At 40.1% G+C, this 23623-nt stretch overlaps 1 protein-coding gene across 13 annotated transcripts in view; it reads right to left on the bottom strand.

Moving 5' to 3' along the window:
* Positions 1-5637: 5637 nt before the first annotated feature.
* The window catches only part of LOC149305184 (protein 4.1-like), a 157554-nt gene continuing 139568 nt past the window's right edge, over positions 5638-23623 (bottom strand). For 12 of the 13 annotated variants that reach the window (XM_089478481.1, XM_089478479.1, XM_089478483.1 and 9 more), the window contains 5 exons: positions 20952-21080; positions 16351-16452; positions 13424-13504; positions 12547-12664; positions 5638-11636 (listed from right to left, as the gene is read on the bottom strand). In XM_089478481.1, coding sequence (XP_089334607.1) covers positions 12569-12664; positions 13424-13504; positions 16351-16452; positions 20952-21080 — 408 coding nt within the window. In that variant the 3' untranslated portion in view covers positions 5638-11636; positions 12547-12568. The remainder of the gene's footprint in view (positions 11637-12546; positions 12665-13423; positions 13505-16350; positions 16453-20951; positions 21081-23623) is intronic. The other variant, XM_089478493.1, reaches the window with a different exon arrangement.

The following is a 23623-nucleotide window of genomic DNA, read 5'->3' as shown; positions in this document are numbered from 1 at the left end:
CTTTTTTGCTAGGCTGTCCACCTTCTAGGCCTCTCGGTCCGTATTGTAGTTTTGTGAGACATTTAGCATTCTTTGTCAGAGAGCTCTGGTGCCACAACATACTTCAAATCCCAGGATTTTCCATAGCATTAAAGTGGTGTTGAACTGAATTATTTCTGCAGTGTGCAGCCTTATTAGACTGCAGTTCCCAGCAGTCTGTGGTGCTGCTGGATGATGGGGCCTGCAGTCTAGCATTGCCTGGAGCAGGGCCATAGGACTCAACAGCCCCGATTCATCATCTTAGACTGATTCCATATATTAATTAACTAATCATAAAATCATAGAGTTGGAAGAGACCCCATCCAGTCTAACCCCATTCTGCCATGCAGGAACTCTCCGTCAAAGCATCCCCATTGACATGCTAAAAAGGGGCCAGCTAACTGTATTTTTTTCTCTTTGTCTTTTAAAAAAGAGAAAAAACAAGGCTGGAAGGAAGCTTCTTGCCTTTTTGCATCACAGACCCTCCATCCTCTTTTTTGTTGTTGCAAAAATCCAGAAATGATTGTTTTTGAAAACCTGAGTTCATTATCAGAAGAAATGTACAGAGTAGAGTCTAAGTCTCCTTTCTCTGGACTTCTGAAACCTGAATTATTCTAAAACCCAAAACTGACCATGAGAGCATCTGGTCTGACCCCAACTCAAGGAATCTTGGGAATCCTGAAGATTTAGAGAAATTACTGAATTATTGAATTATACAAGGAATAGTGGTCTCAGGATTTCATTGGCAGCTCAGTGTACAGAAGCACAACATTATTTTTAAAATACTGTGCATTAAATTACCTTCAGTCTATGTCTATGAGATGCATATGAAATATACATGGATCCCATCTCCCATTATATCCCATTAGACATATATAAATATACCAAACTGAAAAACTCCAAAATCCAAAATACATCTAGTCCTCAGCATTTTGGGTAAGGGATATTATTATTATTATTATTATTATTATTATTATTATTTTACTATATTGTATATGGATATAACTGCTGAAAGGAAAGTTAGAAGTCACCTTTTCTTTCTTTTATATTTCCTTTTAGAAGCTTCCTTCCTTCCTTTTTCTTTCTTCCTTTCTCCCCTTCTTCTTCCATCCTTTTTTTCCTTCCTTCCTCTCTTCCTTCCCTTTTCCCCCAGGAAGCGAGACTTTTATTCTGGCAAAAGCACAGGGGGGGAAGAAGAAGAGTGGAAGGACTGGGATGGAAAGGAAACGAAAGGGAAAGAAAGCACAGGGAGAGACCTCGGCCCACTCCCCCTCCCTCCCTCCCTCCCCCCCCCCTCTCTCTCTCTCTCTCTCTCTCTCTGAGCCCGCAACTTAAATCGTCTTTCCTCTTTTGTTTTCCCTCTCTATCTGAGCCCTCCGTGCTTTTGATGGAGAGGAGGAGAGGGGGAAGGAAGGAGCTTGAATATCCCCAGGGCTGAAGGGGGGTCCAAACCCCCCAAAAACCCCTTGGCTACGTCCCTGATAATTAACTAATAAGCTATAAACATATAAATGTTTAATTTCTCTATGAATTAATTTATAGAGATGCCTGTTTGATATAAAGCAGATGCTATGAATGAAGCATTACTGACTAATGGTAGTGCTTTATGGGATGCCCAGATAATGAGAATGCAATGTTCTTCCCCAAGGAGAGTAGTGTATGTATCGACCTCTGTGTGGATAATGTTTGTCCATTTTAGTAAAATAACCTACAAGTTCATTAGGCTCCCTGTTCACTTCTCCATGTTAAAAATCCCCAAAACACACCTGTTTCAACTCAGGCCTGGTTCTGAATGATCCAGACTTCTTCCTAGTCATCATCATGACTGTTTTCATTCCTGAACAATTTAAGATATTTAAACCCAGTTAACAAAGTAGATATTTTTCCTGGGCATGGTTTCTTTAACACACACACACACACACACACACACACACACACACACACACACACACCCCTCTAGTCCTTGTAAGAGCTGAAATGTGTGGTAAAGTGTTTAGTCACTATGCCATCCAACTGTTTAAGGGAAAACAAGCCTATCAACAATTTTTCAGTGTTTTTTGTCCATGGGTGAATTCTTACAGCTGTGACTGATATTGTTAATGACATATAACTGTACATTTAAGCCATTTCTTCTCAATTTCCCCATTCAATGATAAGGCTAGCTTTTGGCAAAGATGTCTAGCTGAGATCTGTTTGGTGGAACACATGGCCAAAAGTGCACAACAAGTAATGGAACTGTTGGAATCAATGGGAAGGAGGAAAGCAAGAAAGCAAAAGTAAAAGCTGCCATTACCACTAAGCAAGTATTGGAGTCTCCCTTCCTTTCTTCTTGCCCTCTGCCACTTGCCCATCCTATCCTTTCCCCTTCTCATTGTGTGCTGCCATGCCTCCCTCCCTTCTTTTCCCCATCACCTCCTGCCTTCCTTGCACTCTGCTAAACCTTCCCACTTGCCTTGCTTTGTGTCACCACTGCTGCTGCTTGCCTGGTGACTTCCTTATTGTCTACCTGTTTATATCTCTGGAGTCCTTTGGTCAATGTGACTGTAAAGAGGTCACCTTTATCTGCTCCCACTCTCTACTAAAGGTTAAGAGTTTTCATAGAATCATAGATTGGAAGAGACCCCAAGGGCCATCCAGCCCAACCCCCTTTGGCCATGCAGGAACTCACCATCAAAGTGCCCCCAACAGATGGCCATCCAGCCTCTGTTTAAAAACCTTTAAAAAGTTCCATTGTGGAAGTTAGGACCTTCAGATAGGGTTTGGTTTTCAGAGCAAGAGGGTCTTGCTATGTCCAGAGAGGGACAGTGATAAAGTCCAGAAGCGAGGGACATACAGCCAGGATAGAGCCCAGTGTTGAGGGACTCCTTATGCACACAGAACTTCAAGAGAGGGAGTTGCTGTGGGGTCATATCCTGAGGGATATTTAGCCTTGGTGGCGGGTATAGGTTTAGGTCCATGACACACACACACACACACACACACACACACACACATGGATACCAAAATCTATGAATGCTCAAGTCCCACTAAATACAATGACATAGTAAAATGGTAAACTCAAGGTTTGCTTTTTGGAATTTATATATTTTAAAAATATCTTCCATCTATGGATACTTGAATCCGTGGATAAAAAAAAAATCCGTGGATATGGAAGGCTGACTGCACTGAAGATTCCCAAACAAAAGCAAGAGACTTAAGACAGTCTTAAGAAAGATCCGGTCTTGAGACCCTGAAGAACTGCTCCAAAGCTTCACCAGGTGAACCAAGATTCATATGGCCTGAGGCATGTGGATTTACCTTGGATTTGAGGGACAGTTGAGGCATCAACCCTTGAATGAAAGAGAGAAGGGAATAAACATTAAGTTTGCTTGTTTTTTTTTTTTTGTTTTTTTGTTTTTTTTTGCAAGGAGAGACTATTTGAATTCTGTGTGGTTTTTGCTCTTCTACAGCAAAGGAGAAATACAGCATTTCCAAGTTTTATATTGTGCTCCCTCTGCTGGTCCTCTGGTGTTAAATAGTGAATTGTAAATTACAGTAAATGCATACAATTCCTGCTCAAGTATGAAAACATGGACACTTCCAAGACCCATGGGCACACATTATAGATGCCCTGGTGTTCCACACATCAGCAAACTACAGATAGGATGTTCTCGATTCATGGAATTGGAAGGGACCTCATGAACCACAGAATCCAACCGCTGCTTAGTGCAGGCTCTCCAGTGAAATCTCTAGTTCCTTCTAATGTTCAATCAAAATCTTTAATAACTTTAAACCAACAGGCCCAGTCCTCTTCTCTGGGATCAGAGAACAAATCAGCTCCTCCTTCTCTGTGACAGTCCTTTAGGGATTTAAATGGTGTGATCAAGTCAACCTTCAGTCTTCTCTTCACAAAGCTGAACATGCCCAGTTCATATGCTTTGTTCTCTAAACCTCTCATCATTCTTATTGCTCTTCTCCAAACCTCCTCCAGTTTGTCTCTAGCCTTCTTCTAATGGTAGGCACCCAGATTCAAGCTCAGTACTCTGATGAGGCCTGGCTAGTGCAGAATATAGCAGAAATTATGCTTCTGTTAATTCAAGCTAAAAACGCATTGCTATCTTTGCTGCAGCATCATACTGCTGGCTCATGATCAACATATGAGGAACAATAATCCCGAGGTCTTTTCCACATGTAGTACTGCTGAACTATATGTCCTCCATCTCATCCTTGTGCATTTGCTTTTTGTGGCCTAAATGCAGAATTTTGCTTTTGTTTCTACTGAATTTTATTTATTTCTGCCCAATTTTCTAGTTTACCAAGGTCCTTTTGAATTCTGTTCCTATCTTCCAATGTGTTGGCCTGCCCACCTAGCTTTGTATCATATGCAAATTTCATAAGGAATCCCTCCATCCTGTCTTCTAATTTATTAATAAAATGGTGAAGAAATAACCCAGAGGCACTCCAGTTTGAAGTACAGCCCTTGCTGACATTTCTTTCAGCAGTTTCCCAACCATTATGGATACATCTGATTGTGTTTCTATTCCACATTTAATAATAATAATAAAATTTATTTATATTCCACCTCTCTACAAAATGCAAAATTTGATTTGCTAATTCATTACTTGATTTCAGCCAATACGCCAGAAGAAGATGCCCATGTAATAACTTGGAAGTGGAGTCTATGCGACGTTATTTTATTACACTGTAGTCTTTACAGTCAGATCTGACAAGCCAAAATCTATCCATTATTAATTAAGTTGAATGGAAGATCAGACCTTTTTATGTAAAATTCTTGCTGGAAGATAAATGTCCAAATGTCATCTTGTAGTTGCCAAATTTCTCTCTGAGGCAGCTAGGATCAGAACTATGTATAAAGGGATAGTCAGAGTTAGAATTATAGTTTGAGTTAGTTAGAGTTATATTTAGCAACCTCCTCTCCTCTTGTTTTATTGTGGGGGATCTTATTGTGGATAATCTTTTCCATCCACTGAGACTTCAGCAAAGGCCGCTGCGATAGATTTCCAGGTGAGGTGCTCTTCTTCCCAGAGCTCCACCTCCTCATCTCATGGCTCAAAGATTGTTTCCTCACCCAATCTGGCTTTCTTTCCTTGATTGTGCAGTGCTTATTCATTTATTTTATGGTATGGAAAAATGAGATGGCTGCACTAGTAATACCTTTCAATGTGACAGTTACAAAGGAAGTTTTATTTAAAATGGGCTTTTCACTTAGAAATATATGAGCAATAACTTGATTGTGCATCAGGTGTGTAATCACAGGTAATTTGGAAGTTATGCTGGCAGTATATGTGAAATCCTTTTATATTGGGGAAGTAGAATTAACAGTTAGTTTGATACCATAAACTAGCAAATTGGACCCTTTGACAGAACTGGGTTCAAATTCTGAAGAATATGTAATATTAGTGGTACAGGAGTAACAACTAATTACAAATTAGGGCAACTGATGAGGATTTTTTTTTTACCAAACAAGATGGAAAGGTCTATGCAGTCCTGTGATGAATGCTCTAAACCTTTGTTAGGGATATGTGAACTGTGTGCACAGATAAATTCAATATTGAGCAGCTTGTAGAAATTCAGTCTGTCTTGGCCAAGTAAAGTTTCAAAGGATAACAGGATACCGCCTTCATATTTGAAAATTTATTGAAAAATGCAATACAAGTAGCAAGTTCGAACACTTATGTCTAAATGCTACGCCTATTTTCCCTTTGACTACAAAAATCCAAAATAAAAGCTACACGAGCAATAAAGTTTTGCTTTTTCTTTACTCAGTTGCTACTTTTAAAAGAAAGAATTAGCAAGTGTATACAATTCACCATTGTCTTAAAATTTTTACAAAGCTCCTTCATATCTGCACTGAAATAATTTGTGATCAAATGCATAAAACAAACAAACATAAAATAGGTTTCATTATGCACTGTATGAAAATGGCAAACCACAATTTAAGGATCTCCTCCCCCAAAATCTCAATTATTGGCAAGTGAAATTGCAGTGTTTTTTTTTTTTATTTCAGTTTGGTTGGTATGAATCAGCATGCTGCTGCCCTTTCATCTGTACACACATTCATACATAAATAGCTTCCACTTATTATACAGTCAAGACAACTTCCAAATAATCTCATAGACTGGGGAAGGGAGTAATTGGGGCCATAGGTTCCTCCAGGCATTTTACATAAATAAACTATATTTACTATGCTGACTGGCAGTGCTATGCCCGGTAAGTGCTGAGCATGCTAGGAGTCCACTTCGTTCCACAGACAACCCATGGGATGGTGTTAAGTGTGAGAGTACAGCCACTAGTAAGATTCATCCTTCACAAGAAATGGAAGCTCTTGTTCAGTTTACAAAGACTGTCTTCTGCCTGACTGCAAAGAGGTCATCCTGGTTGCCACAGGTAATAAATAGCATTTATAAGCCAAGATGGTGAACCAAAGGGTTTCTTGCAGCAAAGAGAGTATATTAAAAGTGGTATAACTGCTGAAATTGGACACATTCAGATTGAAAGACAGAAAGTACAGTCGGACCCCCATATCTGAGGGAGTTCTGTTCCAGACCACCGCAGATACAAATAAGTGGGACCTCAAATCATGTTCTCCCTAATGGTCGTGCAATGTGTGTGCACCTGCTAGTATGGACATTGGTACTACAGGGCTTGCTGTCCCTGAATGCTCAGATCTTTGGATAGTAAGCCTGCAGATACGGAGGCCTGACTCTATGACTAACTTTTCTGAACTAATCAGTCATGTTAGTCCTAAATGTGTAAAACAATTTCCAGGATCGTCTCTAATGGATAAATACATAATAATTCAAGTTTCTCCCACTGTCCACTTCCTTGCAATGTTGAGCATTCTTAAGTTTAGGGTTCATTTATTTTAAGCAAAACCAAACATTGAAAGAGTGATCTATATATAAGATATAGGTGTGTACAAAAGACACTAATATGATAGGACAGAAAATAAAAGAAGCTGGGGTTGTGAAAGTTCTGAAACATTTCCCTTCAAATACAAATATATTACCAACAAAAAAATGGGAGGCTATTGGTTGGGGTTCTTGCATGCGTGGCTTTGGGGACAAAAACAAGTGCAGATGAAGAATGGTACTCTTAAAAGGGAAGAGAAACAGCTACAAGAATGGCTAGGAAAGGCCCATCTGAGATGCACATTTCTAAATACTCATTTAATGAGGGATTCACATTTCCTGGAAAAATAATTTGAAATGATGAACAGAAGAGAACAACACTAGTTAATTATCAGTAGCACAGAAGAAGGTACAAATCATACTGAACAACAGATGGCAGAAGGAGATATCTTCTTAAAAGACATATGGAAGAACAACAGTTGCCTTAATAAAGGAGCAACAGTGCTGTACTTATGGTGAAGTCGAACATTTTAAGCATGCCTCTTTGGAATAATGGATTTTTCCTAGTCTTCTGCTTTAAGCCTTTTATGTAAGACAAGAAATGGGTGCATAAGTACTAAGATTCAGCACTAAAAATGTGACATAAAATTGTCATCCACAATAAATAAAATACTTTAAGTCAGTGGTTCCCAATCTTTCTAATGCTGCGACCCTTTAATGCAGTTCCTTATGTTTTGGTGACCCCCAACCATAAAATTATTTTTCTTGCTACTTCTTAACTTTAATTTTGCTACTGTTATGAATCGTATTTTCATTGTTACAAATTGAACATAAGTAAAGCATAGTGATTAATCACAAAAACAGCCTCAGAAGATGGCAATGACCAACCCCTTCTGAAGAAACCAGTCCAGAAAGCCCCGAGATAGGTTTGCCTTGAGCCTTGGGCAAGAAGCCACACTCTCTCAGCCTCAGAGGATGGCAATGGCCAGCCACCTCTGAAGAAACCTGTCCAGAAAGCCCCATCATAGAGGGGCAGAGGGACAGTGGTTCAAAGTGAAACTGGAACTCTTTGGCTGTGCTGTCTCTCTTCCTTTTTGCACAGCTCTGTTCCTGAGAGAGAAAGGAAAGGGGATGCTGTGGGCCAGGGGTAGGCAACCTGCGGCCCGCGGGCCGGATGCGGCCCGGCAAGGCCTTGGGACCGGCCCCAGCCCGGTCCTGCCACTGATTGCCGCCGGGGCCTTTGGGGGGCAATTGTCATAGAAGCCTCAGAAACATGCATTTATATTAACATTTTTTAAAAAATCAGCAAATTTTTTCGCGTGTCCTCCATTTTTTTAAAAAAAGTGTCTTCCATTTGAAAATTTTGTCCTACATTTGTCCTGGTTTATTTATATATTTAATTTTTTTTAAAAAATTATTTAATTATTTATTTTTTGGCTTCGGCCCCCCAGTTGTCTGAGGGACAGCAACCCGGCCCCCGGCTCAAAAAGATTGCCTACCCCTGCTGTGGGCAGTTGCTGAGCACCTGGGGAGCCTGGAGGTGGCTGCTGCTTTAATGAGCTTAGTTTGGAGGCCCTTTGTTTGGGAAGTTGTGCTCTGGGGGGGGGGGTTCCTGGTGACCCCTGGGAAACTGTCATTCGACCCTCAAAGGCTTTAAGTGCTATGTACTGACTTTTAAAAAGCCCAGTCTTATGATTCTTAGGAACAAAACCCTATGGCTTTAATTTGTGAAGACAAGGATCAAACAAACAAGCAAACAAACACCCCTTGAATAGTTTAGTCCAACCCCATGCTTCTTCACTTGCAGGAAGTCCCAATGATACCAGATGGACTTTAATCCAAGCAGCAGATAATAACTACTGGAAGCTTTTGTGGCTTGCAATGCACTAGTGCATATTACAGCAAAACTGATCAAGCAAAGTTGAATTATAACCTCATAACTGTTCTAAGTAAAATGTACATGAATCAAAAGAGGAAAAGTTATGTGTGATATGTCAACATAGCTTAAAGACAAGTATTCCAGTCAAACAGTAAACAAGCGTTCATATCCGCAGAACTCAAATTATTTTAACGATGTCTGTTGCCTTTTAAATAGTACCAAGGATTCACTTCCACTTCTCATTTGCTACCATTAAGCCCCCCCTTCCCACCCATGGCTGCTATTTATGCAGCATACTCAACAGAATTTGTTTCATACTTGTAATAGAAAAAACAGAACAGATAGTTCCGAACAGAATTTTACACACTGCTGGGAAGAAAGACCACACTATGGTTTTTAGTGTTACCAATGAAGTTCATTTTATTTGTGAATTTGGCATCCTGTTATCTATTTAGCAGTGACAATGGCCAGAATCCCATTGGGCAGTTATTAATGTGAAACCTAGTTACACTCGTGACTCTCTTTTATGCCTGATTCCTATGTGCCCCCCAGATTAGGAGACACATTGGGAATGTGAAAGTACCCCAATCCCCTTTTACCAGGTCTGGCTGACAGTCACACTTCTCTTGCACAGTAATTTCTGGCATTAGGAATTGTGACAGGGACCCTACTTCTGCCTGCTGCACCAGTTCAGTTCAGTTAATCTTTATTACGGTCATAGACCAGCACACTCAGCACCAGAGATTGCTCACTGGAGAGGTTGCGAATGTCAGTTAGATGCTTCTCAGTCAACAGGGGAACAGACCCGCATCGATCACAACAGCTGCTGCCCAATAAATAAGGATTGGGAGGATCGGGACTGCATTGCTGTCACTGCATAGAGCCATAACCACAGTGCTTACGCATTCGTAACTCCCCAACTGGATTCCAGCCAATGTTTATTTGAAGAGAATATATTCCCCATTGTGGCATTCCTACCAACAATCTTTCCTGAAGTTTCTTTATGTGGCCATTTTTAAAAACATAATGGATGATGCTATTTTTAAAAAAAATTCCCCCACCTACCCATAGAATTATCTAGTTCTGTTCTTGCTCTTATTATTATTACAAATATTATTTTTGATGGCATGGCATGCAATATTCTCCAGTGATCATACACAGGTTAAAATGCTGAGAAATGAGCCACACTTGGGCTTGGTTGCCTTATTTCAGCATGGCAGTGAAGGAGCAATTCGCTATGGACTGCTGCTCTACACCTCCTTTCATTGTGGTGGACTTATGTAAAGTGTCTTCTAGACTTCACTGAAATGAAGGAAGCATATGCTCTGCAAACTGCACCCCAAAAAATGTACAAATTATTATATTGACTTCTGAGGAACCTTTTAAGTTCAAAACAAGCATACTCTCCAGAACATCAGTCAATAGAAATTACATCCTGGATGACTTTAAAACTGCCAGTTTACAAAGCTGAAATACACTGGATTGTCACTTAAGGGATGTTTGAGACTCATATATCCCTTGCTCTGATATGTTGCCAGTGTTCCAATTTTAAATTCATTGTTGTTATGTGCCTTCACAGCATTTCTGACTTCTGATGACCCTTTCATAAGGTTTTCTTGCCAAGTTTTTTCAGCGGGGATTTGCCTTTGCCTTCCTATGAGGCTGAGTGTGTGACTTGCCCGGAGTCATCCAGTGGGTTTCCATGGTTGAGCAAGGATTCAAACCCTCATCTCCAGAAACATAGTCCAGCGCCACACCACTGTATACCACAAGTTTAAATAGTATTTAAAAATTCAGCAAGGTTTTAAAACTATCCTACCAAAAAATAAAAACACAAACACAAATAATTAGGGGGGGGGAGATAAAAAACTATTGCAAATCACAGCCTACTTCACAGCATTCAGAATCCTCTCCTCTTAAACAAGTAATTCTAATAGGCTTAATTTAATGGAAAATAAAAAGCAAAAATGGCATGTGGGATTGAGAAGAGATGCAGACTTCCAAGGAGTGCAAAAAAGTAAAAGGAGGGGGAGAAAGAGAGCAAAGGAAGGCAAGATGCCTTATCACAGTTCATTTAAAAGCTCTAGAATTCACAGTATAAAAGGTAAAGTAACTTTCATCATTCCTAAATCTAGATAACTACTGAAATACCTGTGCAAATACCATAACCTCCTTCTGAGTTAAAAAAATCTATTGGCTCATAAACCCACAAAAGCTAGGGAAATCCAGAAGCAAAAAAGGAAGGGATATCTGTGCCTGGTATATGAAATAGCTGCACCTGGGAAACCCTGGGTTTATTTTTTATTAAATCACAAGAGGCAAGTAAAAATGTTGAACAAACTGATTTTCTGATTTTTCTAGAAAGAGGGTCTGCTTCTAGGTAATGGATACCGCCACACTATAACGTGTTCAAAAGGTATGAGAGACAGCAAGCTGCTCCAGGAGTAGATGGAGCAGGAGGAAGGGCAATGCGAAGAAAAGGCAACCATTTTCGGTAACCTCTACAGGTTCTTTTTGCAAGGGTCTTTGACATTATAATACAAATCCAGAAAAAGTGATAGGAAAGGGAATGCAAAATAATAATGATTATAATTAAAATAATAAAAAAGAAAAAGAAGATAAAGGAAACCTGTAAAAAATATTTCAGTACTGTGAAAAGTATGGCATACTGTCAGTTACAATATAAAAATGATAATCAAAAAGTATCCACTATATTAAGGAGAATCCCAAGTAAACATCTACAAGCACAACTTCCTAATAATAAATGATAAAATGATTGACTGGGAGTAAGTCTGGCAAGTTTGAGGTCACGGTGCTCCAAGGTAGTTTTCCTTGCAGTTTTGCTGGTATATCTTTTGTGGCCTTCACAGCCTGAAAACAGACATCATCTAGAAAAATAGAAATTTATGTTAGGTTATGAAGCACTGATAACACAACAGAGGTCGGAAATACTGCAGCATGTGCTAGTGATTCGCTGACATTATTTTGTAAACAGAGGAGGATGGACCAACAAATGAATAAAAATATGAAAGCATGATCCTTGCACACATGATAGAAAATTTGTATAGTTAGATATGAAGTACCATAAATCAGTTGGAATGATCAGTAGTAATCTGACCAAACACTCTTGTTAATTTTGGGGCACCCAGTATTAAAGTGCTTGAGAATGGGCTAAGTTTAAACCTGCTTCATGTGGTGTATTTAACATATAGGTAACAGCATTTGAAGCTTATAGATGATACTGTAGGCACAGCTTTTAGCTTACTTTGACTTACATTCTACATGTTACCTCCACCATAAAGAGCAATTAAGATGTTCATTCATTTAGTTTGTAGTGGTGTATAAAAGTTATACAACAAACTTTAGCAGGCCACAAAAACAAATTGTACCTTCCAAGTTTTATGTTCTCTAGAGCCAGTTTTTCAGATGTTATGTCGTGAATGCTTAGTTTATTTAGTTGATTCATTTATAATGCCCTCACTCAAGAATATTGGTGGGCAGCTAAATTTTATGCAAATTTGACAATTTTCAAATTTGACTTGTCATCAGAGTAAAAACCAAACTGTCTTCCTGAACGTTCTGAACACATGTTCTTCTTAAATTTCTTGAATGTTCTTCCATAAAAAACATGCATTAACATTCCAAACCTGTGCCTGGTCCAACTCAATTCACAATACATTCTGTATCAAGGATAGGTTCTGGAAATGTTTTCCTTGCAAATGTTTAACAATAAAATACCCCCATTTATAACGAAGATTAAAATTAGTTGCTAAAAGATGCTAAAAGATATAATGTTACCTGATAAATAAAGCCTTGCTATTTACTCTGCAATCTCAGTCTCCTGATGGACAACCACCTTGGTAACAGACATGTCTGGATGTTGCTCCTTTGCTTCTTTGATTGCTTGTACAAGAACCTAGATGGCATAAAGAATACACTTATTTGAATTGTACCCAGGGAAGCAACCAGTGAATTTGCTGTAATGTAATGATCTAACTACTTCCTACATGCCATACAGTTTCCCCATTAACTTAGGTTTCTGGGCCAAATTTGAGATTATACAGCATCTTTCTATCGAATGAAGTTTAGTTCCAAGATCTCCTGTGGATAACAAAATCTGTGGATGCTTTAGTTTTCACTATATAAAATAATAAAATCAAATGTTACTCTTTGGAATTTATATAATTTTGGAATATTTTTAAATCATGGGTGATTGAATCAGTGGATAAAGAATCTGTGAATATGGAGGGCCAACTGTAATCTTCCGATAACTTGCACAATAGTCACTTTGTGGATTACTACGGAGATATAATCCATAATCCAACTGCACCTGCCTCCAACTGTTAATTTTTATTTTAGCTATACCATTATTTTATCAAAACAAAACAGCATCAACAGCATCTTGTAAATTAAAAATGTACCATCTTTCACCAAGGAAAACATTTTTGGATTAGTTACAGTAATAATGATTTTTATGATTTCAAAAAATAAGAAGAAGAACTTTGTGTTAAAATGACATTTTACTGTAGGAGAATTCTCAAGTGCTTTGAGAAACCATATGAAATGTGCCAGTATACACAATATGCATTTGATCCTCCAACCGCTCCACTGAGTTCCAGAAAATTTTTAACATCATTCAGAACAGTATGATAGTATAATAAAATATACTTCTTACTTGATCATGATCAATGTCTGCATCTCCAGTTATTACAATTCTTTTTTCAATTCGTGTTTCTGAAATTCCACCCTTCACAGTCTGTCATGAGACAACAAACATTAACATCATAAAAATAAAACCAATTTTATATTACTATTAATATGGGCAGCCTGACGGTCAAGTCAACAGATTTATCTCATGGTCAACATTAGGACAGGTTGCTATCACCCTTTGACATGCCAGACCTGGTGACTAAAATGCAGCAATTGCAAATGTTCCTACTATCCTAGTGAGAGCTATGAATTACCATGGGATATGCTGTTCCTATTACTTACACCAGACCGTAAGTAACGAATAAGTTTTACATAATCCTTTTTAGTTCAGCCTCACAGATATCCTGGTGAGTTCTCAGTTTTTCAACATCAGGATATAAAATGGAGATGCTTTTTTTAAAAAGACTAACTGGAACTTGATGCTTTTCTTCATCCAGATTGATCAGTCTGACTCTTAGGGGCTTGACAGATGGCCGCCCCGTTTCTAGCCATATCAAGGCCACAGCAACCTCATGTCACGGCCCCGACCTGGCCTTTCATGGGCGCAAAAAGAAGCCGGAAAAAGCGGCTCCTTTTTGTACCCTCAAAAGGGCGCCATAGCCACAGCGGCGCAACTATATGGTGCTCATTTGGCACTGCATCGTTTGGATGGAGCGCTGGAGGAGCGCCAGATGTTGTGTGCCAAGATGTTGTGGCATCTTGGGGGCGGAGTCAGGCCGTGTGTCATCTGGATGCGATGTCCCGATTCCGCCCACAGGCCGGCCTTTCAGGCTTTTGCAGAATAGATGTATGGTCCTATAGTTTGTGTTGGCAAACAAGAACAAAATAAATGGAGTTGTCTTTTATCCAAATCAAATATTACAACCTAAATTGATTTTTGAAGATGGACAAGGAATATGTGTATTTGTAGAAGTCAAATGAAGCAGCAAGATAATGTTTTTCAATATATATTAAATGAGAAACAACAATGAAAAATCATTTTCTGAAAAATTGTTAAGAAAGACATCTGAACTAGACATACAACATCTGACTTGCATGGGCAATTGGCATGGGGTTCTTGATTCTAATAAAGCAAAGGTATTATGGGAGGTCAAGGGAAACTACCTAAAACCTTTGAATATACAGAGTACTTTGGATTAACAGACTGTGGGGAAAATTTACAGCCAAACTCTGGAGATTATACTTTCTTTTCAGCTCGTCATGAATCTTTTTTCAGAATAGATTTGTTCGACAGCTCTTTTACACTGTAGAAATAAAAATGTTTAACACCACTATAATTATCATGGCTCCATCCTATGGAGTCCTGGGATTTGTAGTTTGATAAGCTATTTAGCCTGGTCTGTTAAAGGGATCTGGTGTCTCACCAAACTACAAATCAAAAGATTATGTAGGGCAGAGAAATAGCAGTTAAACTGGTTTCAAACTGCTCTATTTCTGCAGTGTGGACAAATTGCCGAAACAGCAAAATCAAGATTGTGGATTTTCTATTTTCAAGCCACGGATGACCGAATCTGTAGATGAAGAATCCATGGATATGGAGGATGATCGTAAATAGCAATGCAAAGAGAGCAACTGAAATACAAAAGGAGGCTAGAAAGGGGTGTTCTCTCTCATCTTTACTGTTTAATTTGGTGTTAAGAGACCCTACTGAAATATTTCAGAGAAAACAACAGGATTTATGGGGTGACAGTAAAACAAGAATAGTATAAACTGAGCACTTATGTAGATCGTGATAATCTCACAAAAGCCTACTGGAGTCAATGACCTCTGGAAAAAATTAAGGCATCTGGGACATGCTTCCAGTTTATTGTGAAATGTAGAACACCTTTATTGCTAAATGCTATGTCATCACAATTCAAAATCATTAAATAGGGAGCTGGGGATGTTTAGCCTGGAGAAGAGAAGGTTAAGAGGTGATATGATAGCCCTGTTTAAATATTTGAAGGGATGTCATATTGAGGAGGGAGCAAGCTTGTTTTCTGCTGCTCCAGAGACTAGGACCCGGAACAACAGATGCAAACTGCAGGGAAAGTGATTCCATCTCAACAATAGGAGGAACTTCCTGACAGTAAGGGCTGTCCGACAGTGGAACACACTCCCTCGGAGTGTAGTTCAATCTCCCTCCTTGGAGGTCTTTAAACAGAGGCTGGATGGATGCTTTGATTTGGATTTCCTGCATGGCAGGGGGTTGGACTGGATGGCCCTTGCGGTCTCTTCCAACTCTATTATTCTATGAAATTCATTGAAATAAATAAAATACCAAACAATCTCAGAATAGAGAGCAGATGGTGAACTGGCAGCTGCATTTGAGGGGTCATCATTTTCAGATTTTTTAAAGGGGCTTGTAGCGGTGGGGGGGGGGGGGGCTGTTTGCTTTTGGTTGTTTATTCTTGCTGAGCACATGGTCTGAGGGAGCAGGGCTTCTGCTGACCCAATGACCAGTTTTGGGGGAGGAGATACCAGCAACTAACTCTATATAGAATGTAGAAAATAGGTCTTAGTTTTACTGGGGGAGGAGATAGGGTGATGTCCAGAGTTCTCTTCAGTACTTATTTAAGACAACTGAACATGATTCATGAGGGAGCTGCTGCAGTGATCTGCAACTGCTGTGGTATTTCTGCCAGAGGTTGTGGGTGGCTACAGCTGCACCAAGTGCAAGTTGGTAGCCCTTCTGGAAGGGAAGATCCAACAGGAGGCCCAGATATGTACAGCATTAGGCAGCAAGAGGTTTTCTTGGATAGATCAGAAAGGACTGTCCTGGATGGTGAACATACAGAGGAGGTTTCTGAGGAGGCGGTCAGTTCCAATACACAGGAAGAAGATATTTGCAGAAATGTGACACATAGAAATAGGAAAACCAGGGAACATTCTGCAAGCATTATCAGTGATTACCTTTGTAATCTGTGTAGTCGTAGTGCTGCTTGTGGTCTCTGAAGTGATGGTCTGAGCAGTTAGCAGCACTCCAGGGTCTATGTCCTTGTTGCCATCATCAGTCTATGGCAAAAGATACATAAATGCACATATTTATTTGTGTCTGTGTGTACATGTGCGCACGCACACGCACACACACGGTATTAGCTCCTATGATAAAAAGCCCTCTTGTTTAATGAAAAATATTATTATTATTATTATTATTATTATTATTAACCTTTATTCATAAAGCGCTGTAAATTTACACAGCGCTGTACATACAATCTTTTAGTCAGACGGTTCCCTGCCCTCAGGCTTACAATCTAAAAAGACACGACACAAAAGGAGAAGGGAGTGGTGGTGGAGAATAGGATCAGGTCCAGCAGATCTTCTCCACCTCCGAGGCCTGGACCAAGGCAGATGGACTGGAGTAAGGGCTTGGCTTCTTAATGGATGGTTAAAAGGAGGCTTCATGGGTCAGAGAGGCGCTCGCCTCTGGGAACACTTCTCTAAACAGTGTTTAACTGTTTAACTCAGTTTAACTTCTGGGTAGAGAAGTGATGAGGTGTGCATGTGGGGGAAGAAGGTTCCAGGAATAAGGGGCAGCAAGCGAGAAGGGACGAATTCGGGAGGGGGCAGTGGTAGTCCTACACTGTGACAGGAGACCTTGACTACCAGAGCGGAGGGTGCAAGCAGGAATGTAAGGAGAAAGAAGGTCAGATAAGTAAGGAGGGGCCAATCCATGGAGGGCTTTGAAAGTCAATAACAAAAGCTTGTACTGGATGCGAAAGGGGAAGGGGAGCCAATGAAGGGAGGATAAAAGAGGAGAAACATGGTCAAAGCGGCGAGCGGATGTGACAATACAGGCAGCTGAATACTGGACAGAGATTAAAGGATGGAGGTGTGAAAGAGGAAGCCATGTTAGAAGGAGGTTACAATAATCTAGTCGCGAAACCACTAGGGCATGGACCAGAGTCTTGGCAGTAGAGATCGAGAGGAATGGACGGATCTTGGCAATGTTGTGGAGACAGAATCTACAGGCCTTGGCGGTGGCCTGGATCTGGGGAATAAATGACAGAGAAGAGTCAAAAATGAAGCCAAGACTGTGGGCTTGATGAACTGATCGAATAGAAATGTCGCCAACAGAAACAGAAAAGGAATAATGAAGGGTGGGTTTAGGTGGAAAGACGAGAAGCTCAGTCTTAGACATGTTGAGCTTCAAGCGCCGAAGCCGCATCCACTGAGAGATGGCAGTCAGACAAGAAGAAACTTGCTGTTCAAGTCCTGTCGAAAGGTCAGGGGTGGAGAGATACAGCTGAGTGTCGTCAGCGTACAGATGATAGGAAAAACCAAAAGAACTGATGAGTTTACCTAGAGACAGTGTGTATAGAGAGAACAGAAGGGGACCCAAGACAGAGCCCTGGGGAACTCCAACAGATAGGGGAACAGAGGATGAAGTCTGACCACCCGTGACCACTGCAAAAGATCTATCTGACAAATAAGATTTAAACCAGTCGAGAGCAGAGTTGGAGAACCCAAGGTCAGAAAGTAAATCAACCAGGAGACAGTGATCAACAGTGTCAAAGGCCGCAGACAAATCAAGAAGAATGAGACTAGAGCAGAGGCCTTTTGCCTTGGCCCGCAAGAGATCGTTTGAGATCTTGGTGAGGGCTGTCTCTGTAGAGTGCCGTGGGCGGATGCCAGACTGGAAAGGGTCCAGGATGGAGTTGGTTTCAAGAAACTTAATACAGCGAGAATAAACAACCTGTTCTAGGACCTTAGAAAGAAAAGGAAGAAGAGAAATTGGACGATAGCTAGACAAAGAAGAGGGGTCGAGAGAGGGTTTCTTCAGAATTGGGGAAACAAGAGCATGTTTGAAGTCAGAAGGGAAGGAACCCACAGAGAGAGAGAGATTAAACATATAGAGGAGTGAGGGCAGAAGAGAAGGGGCTATAGAGATTAGGAGACGGGAGGGAACAGGATCAAGAGAACAGGTAGTAGGTTTGGAAGAATTTAGCAGCGTAGAGAGTTCATCCAGAGAAACAGGGGGAAACCCAGAGAGTTTATTAGTAGAAGGTACCAGGAGGTTAGTGATAGGGGGCAAGTAGGGAGGAACTATTTCAGATCGAATAGTAGTGACTTTAGGGATGAAGTAGTTGGCGAAGTCAGTGGGAGAAAATGATGAGAAGACAGAGGGAGAGGAAGGTTTTAGTAGGCGATTTAAAATAGTTCTGTTTTGCCATAGACAGAGCACGTGAAAAAGATAAAAGGATGAATTTATAATGAATGAAATCGGCCCATTCCCTAGACTTTTTCCAAAGACGTTCGGCCGCTCGAGAGCAGGACCGGAGGAACCTGATAGTGGGAGTGAGCCAGGGCTGAGGCCTAGTCATGGGGGAAGACACACATACAGATACAGGAGCAAAGCTGTCGAGAGTTGAAGAAAGAGTGGAATTAAATAATGACATTGCTGAATCAGCAGAGTCCCCAAGATCAAGAGAAGAGAGAGATGAATTCAAAGTCTGACTGAGATGGTCAGAGTTAACAGACGGAAGGTTGCGGAAATGGTGCTGGACAGTACGACGAGGAGGTGGGATATAAGTAAGAGTAAAAGAAATTAAATGATGGGCAGACAATGGAAAATCAGATGCCAGGTAGTCGGAAATGACGCACTTAGCAGCAAGAATTAGGTCGAGACAGTGACCAGAGGAATGGGTTGAGGAGTTAGAATGAGGCTGAAGGCCAAAAGAAGCAAACAGGGAGCTAAGGCGAGATGAAGAAGGATTGTTGGGATTGTCAAGGTGAATATTAAAGTCACCTAGGATCAGAGAAGGGACTGTATCAGATAGAAAAAACGTCAGCCAAGATTCAAAGTCAGATAGGAACTGGGTAGCAGAACCAGGAGGGCGATAGATGACAGCAACCCGGAGCTGTAAAGGAAAAAAGAGTTGAATACAGTGAGACTCAAATGAAGAGAAACAAAAGAAAAGAAAGAACTTGAAACTGGCAGGAATTGGACAATAGTATACCGACCCCTCCTCCTCGACCCTCAGGGCGGCTTGTGTGAGTGAATGAGAGACCGCCAAAAGAAAGGGCAGCGGAGGTAGCAGTATCATGGGCCGGGAGCCAGGTTTCAGTAAGAGCAAGAAGGTTAAATGATCTAGAGAGAAAAAGATAATGGACAGCAGTCGCTTTCAGAGCAACAGAGCGACAGTTTCAGAGTGAACAGAGGAATGGAAGCAGGGAGATAGGAAGAGGTCGAATAGGGATCAGGTTAGGAGAGATGCGTGGAGCCATGGGAAGGAAAGGATTCAGTAAGTGATAATCAAAAGAAGAGAAGATAACAATGACAAAAGTAGCAATATAATAGCCGACTGTACTTGGTAATATTGCCTAAATACCACAAGGCACAAGGGATTTAATAGAGAAGGAAGGGGTGGGATTGGAAGCCTTTGCTCAAGGTCCCAGCTGCTGAGAGTGATGGAAGGAGAGGTGGCTGGTAGATGCAGGGAAGGAAAGCTCTATCCCTTGAGGCAGGCCCGATAGATCAGACTCAATCCTCAGATGGATGTAGGAATGGAAGGCCCTTTCCCTTGAGGCAGGCCTGGTGGATGAAAGTCACTCCTCAGATGGCTGCAGGGAGGACGGTCTAGAAACAGTTGAAGGTGTTACTGGCTCTCTCTTCCTGTGGAAGGATCCACTGCAGGCAGGGAGGGCGGTCTAGAGACAGTTGAAGGTGTTACTGGTTCTCTGTTCCTGTGGAAGGATCCACTGCAGGCATATTGACCAAATGTAGGAAATGATCTTGACTGTGTGTCGTACATGAATCACAGAATCATAAACTCTTGTTGAAAGAGTTGGAAGGGATCACAAGAGGCATCTAGTTCAACCCTGTCATGCAGGAAGGAACAACTAGCAGGAAGGAACAACTAAAGCATTCCTAAAAGATGCCCATCCAACCTCTGTTTAAAAACCTTCAAAGGAGAGTCCATCACCCTCTGAGACAGTCCATTCCACAGTTGAACAACTCTTCCAGTAAAGCAATTCTTTACTATTTTGTTTGTCTTAAATGTTATGTTGCATTCTATTCTAGTCATAGATTTGGGCTTTTTGTTTTACTATTGTATTGAATTGTTCATCATTTTACACAACATCCTAGAATTTCATGGATGATGAAAAAATATTTTAAATACATCAATCTATGAACAACAGATGCCTGATTCTTATTAGGGAGGAAAAGGACGGAGCAAGCTCATCAGCCTAAACTGGTAAAACTTGCCATGGTGGCCAGCTGATATTAAGTAGTAAGGCAAGTTGGAAAGCATGCTATGAATGAATATTGTTTCCTTCAAGAAAGTAAAATCTTTTCCAATAACAACTAAGCTCTGAAGTGCACTTAGATTCCCACTGAAATCAAGTTCTCTCATTTATGCTATGACAAATGCAAACCTATTTTGATCAAATTACAATTTTAAGCTGTTCATGAATGAAACCACTTCGATTTCCTAACTTCTACATAAATACCTGTTTATAGTATAAAACAATGCATCAGGACTCCATACATCAGAAATGAAACATCCTACCTGTGCAGCTTCATAAGTTATGGTTTTGGTCTCTGTATGGACAATAGGAACTTCTTTAGTTGGAATTTCACTTTTCACAGTGTTGGACACATCAGAGATCGTAACTGTCTGAGTCTTCACAAGAGGTGGCTACAAAACAGCATTTTAAAAACAAAGCGTATTTAGCACAATACTACTGACATCCTTTCCAGTACTTGATAGAAGCACTATGGACTCAAGTCTATAAATCACATTTATGAAGCTGTTTAGATTTCAAGGAACATTTCAGAGATTAGCTCTGAAAAAAATGGAGAAAAAGTAAAGCAGTTAATGAATGTTTCTAGTTCCTTTGGAAAATAATACATGACTAATATAACAGAAGTTGCTTCACGACTAAATGGATAAGCCAAATTTAACAGGTACATATGGTCTTTCTTCTATGGACAGAAGGATCTGATCTATTAATTTATTTGGAAATTATATGGACTTAAATCGCCCCTCCTTATCCACGGATTCTTTATCCATTACTTTATCCATTACTTGAATATATTCCAAATAGCAAAGGTTGATTTTGCCATTTTATATAAGGGATATAATTTTACTATCCACTGTATTTAATGGGATTTGGACATCCACGGATTTCGGTATCTATAGGGAGAAGGGATACCCAGCAGATACCAAGGGTGCACTGTACAAGAGAAACATGTAGAGTACAAAGACAGCATTCCAAGTATGAAATGTGTATAGTCCACTAGCTTCTATTAAATCATGTAAAACCATCATTTATTCAAATATCAAGAAAGAAAAGGAATATATGCCACCACCTGAGATTAATAAGAACACCGCATGATTTATTTCATCTTCATCTCATCAAAGTCTGCAAATTATTATTGGCTTATTATCAGTTTAAATAGTCAAATACTGTATCTTGGTAGATGCAACACTGAAGCAGTCAAATACATATCTATACACACATACACAACACATATATTGTGATTATTAGGAGGGAGGGATACGAGGAGATTCCTAAACATGATAACTATAAATACGAACATCTTTTTTTATTGTTATTTGTAAATAAAGTTAGTATAATATTGTTTTGTGCAGTTCATTTTTAAAAATCTAATAACATCTTGTTTCATCTAATATTGTTCAGTAATGTTAAATCTATTTTCTTACTTTGCAATACTGCTTCAATCAAATTTTCTTCCTTTTTAATTAAGAAAATCTATACATATATTTTATATAACATTGAAGAAAAGAGGAAAATTGTACAGACTGCTGGAGATTAACTAGCTGTTTAATTTAGGGAACTATTTCAGGACATTTAAACATAATCCTTCTTCATGGATCTGTGGCATATGCCTGCTGCAATGTTTGTAGGCTGACCCCAGAAAATGTAGCAGAAAAGATGGCAAAATAGATGTTCTGAGTTCATGTTTACCACCTGAAAACAGCAAATGAGGACAGGAAAATCATTATCAATATTTTAAGATGTGAATAAGTTAGAGAACCTTGATTGTTATTTTTCCCCCCTTCAACACAACAGGTTTCCTCCTCTTGCTTATGGAGATGCAGAAGAGGTGAAATAGGGATTATAAGATGTTCTACCTCTTTGAATACTCAGTGTCCTTTTCCACGTATGAGTAAAATCCTTTTTCACATCTTAGGTCTTCCTTGGTCTCACTTAAGAGCAGTGTCATCCTCCTATTTTTGTTGGTGATGGAAGATTCCTGGATGGTTGATGTTTGGCTCTCTCTAAAGTCAAACACCTGAGACTTCCCATTCAAAGCGAGAAATAATTTCCCTTCTGCTACCACTAATTCTGCACCCTCTTTAAGGGAGATTTACACACACTATAAAAAGAAATAAATATGCAAAAAAGGCCAAATAGAATTAGAAACAGGGCACAAATAGTGTAGAAATGTAGCAAAATTCAGCACAGGCCTTATGAGAGGATCCATGTGCAGAAAATGGTGATGGGAGGAAACAAGCATGCCAACTCCTTTTTGAATGGCCAAGTTACAGACAATCTGACACAATTGATACATTCCTATAGAGTTGTGTTTTTTTTTTTGCCAAGATGGTTGTTGTTGTCAACTGCCCTTGAGTCACCCCCAATTCATGGTGACCCTGTGGATGACATTTCCAAGACCCCCTATCCTCCAATGTTCTGCTTAAATCTTTTAGATTAATGCCCATGACCCCCCTAATTGAGTCTAGTCATCTAGCATGCAGTCTTCCTCTTTCTACTGCCTTCCACTTTCCCTAGTATTATTGTCTTTTCGAATGAGTCATGCCTTCTCATGACCTCAATCTTGGCTTCCAGGGAGATTTCTGGCTGTATCTTCTCAAGGACCCAATTGTCTTTTTGTCTGTCCACGATATCCTCAGCACTTTTCTCCAACCAGGATGGTATAACTGCATATATTCCCTCCTTTGTCAGAGGAGCTTGCCATCAAAATGTGTTAGCTAGTGGAAATCTCTGCTGGAGCAGCAGCCAACCCAGCAGTTTGATGTCAACTGAACCTTTAGCAAACTGGGGACTAGATGTCACTGGATTCCTTAGCCACTTGCCTGCCTCTCTTTTCTTTTTTAGGAGAGAAATAATCTTGTTTGATGTCAAAACATCAGAGATCACTGTCAGTATCATTTGGGATCATCGTGTGTATCAGGGTCAAATGGAGAAGTAC

The sequence above is a fragment of the Sceloporus occidentalis genome, unplaced genomic scaffold, assembly GCF_023333645.1.
Source record: "Sceloporus occidentalis isolate IW3139 unplaced genomic scaffold, rSceOcc1.0.p SCAF_13, whole genome shotgun sequence".
NCBI lineage: Eukaryota > Metazoa > Chordata > Lepidosauria > Squamata > Phrynosomatidae > Sceloporus > Sceloporus occidentalis.
Note: the sequence above shows the minus strand (reverse complement) of the source record. Positions and strands in the feature narration are given on the sequence as shown.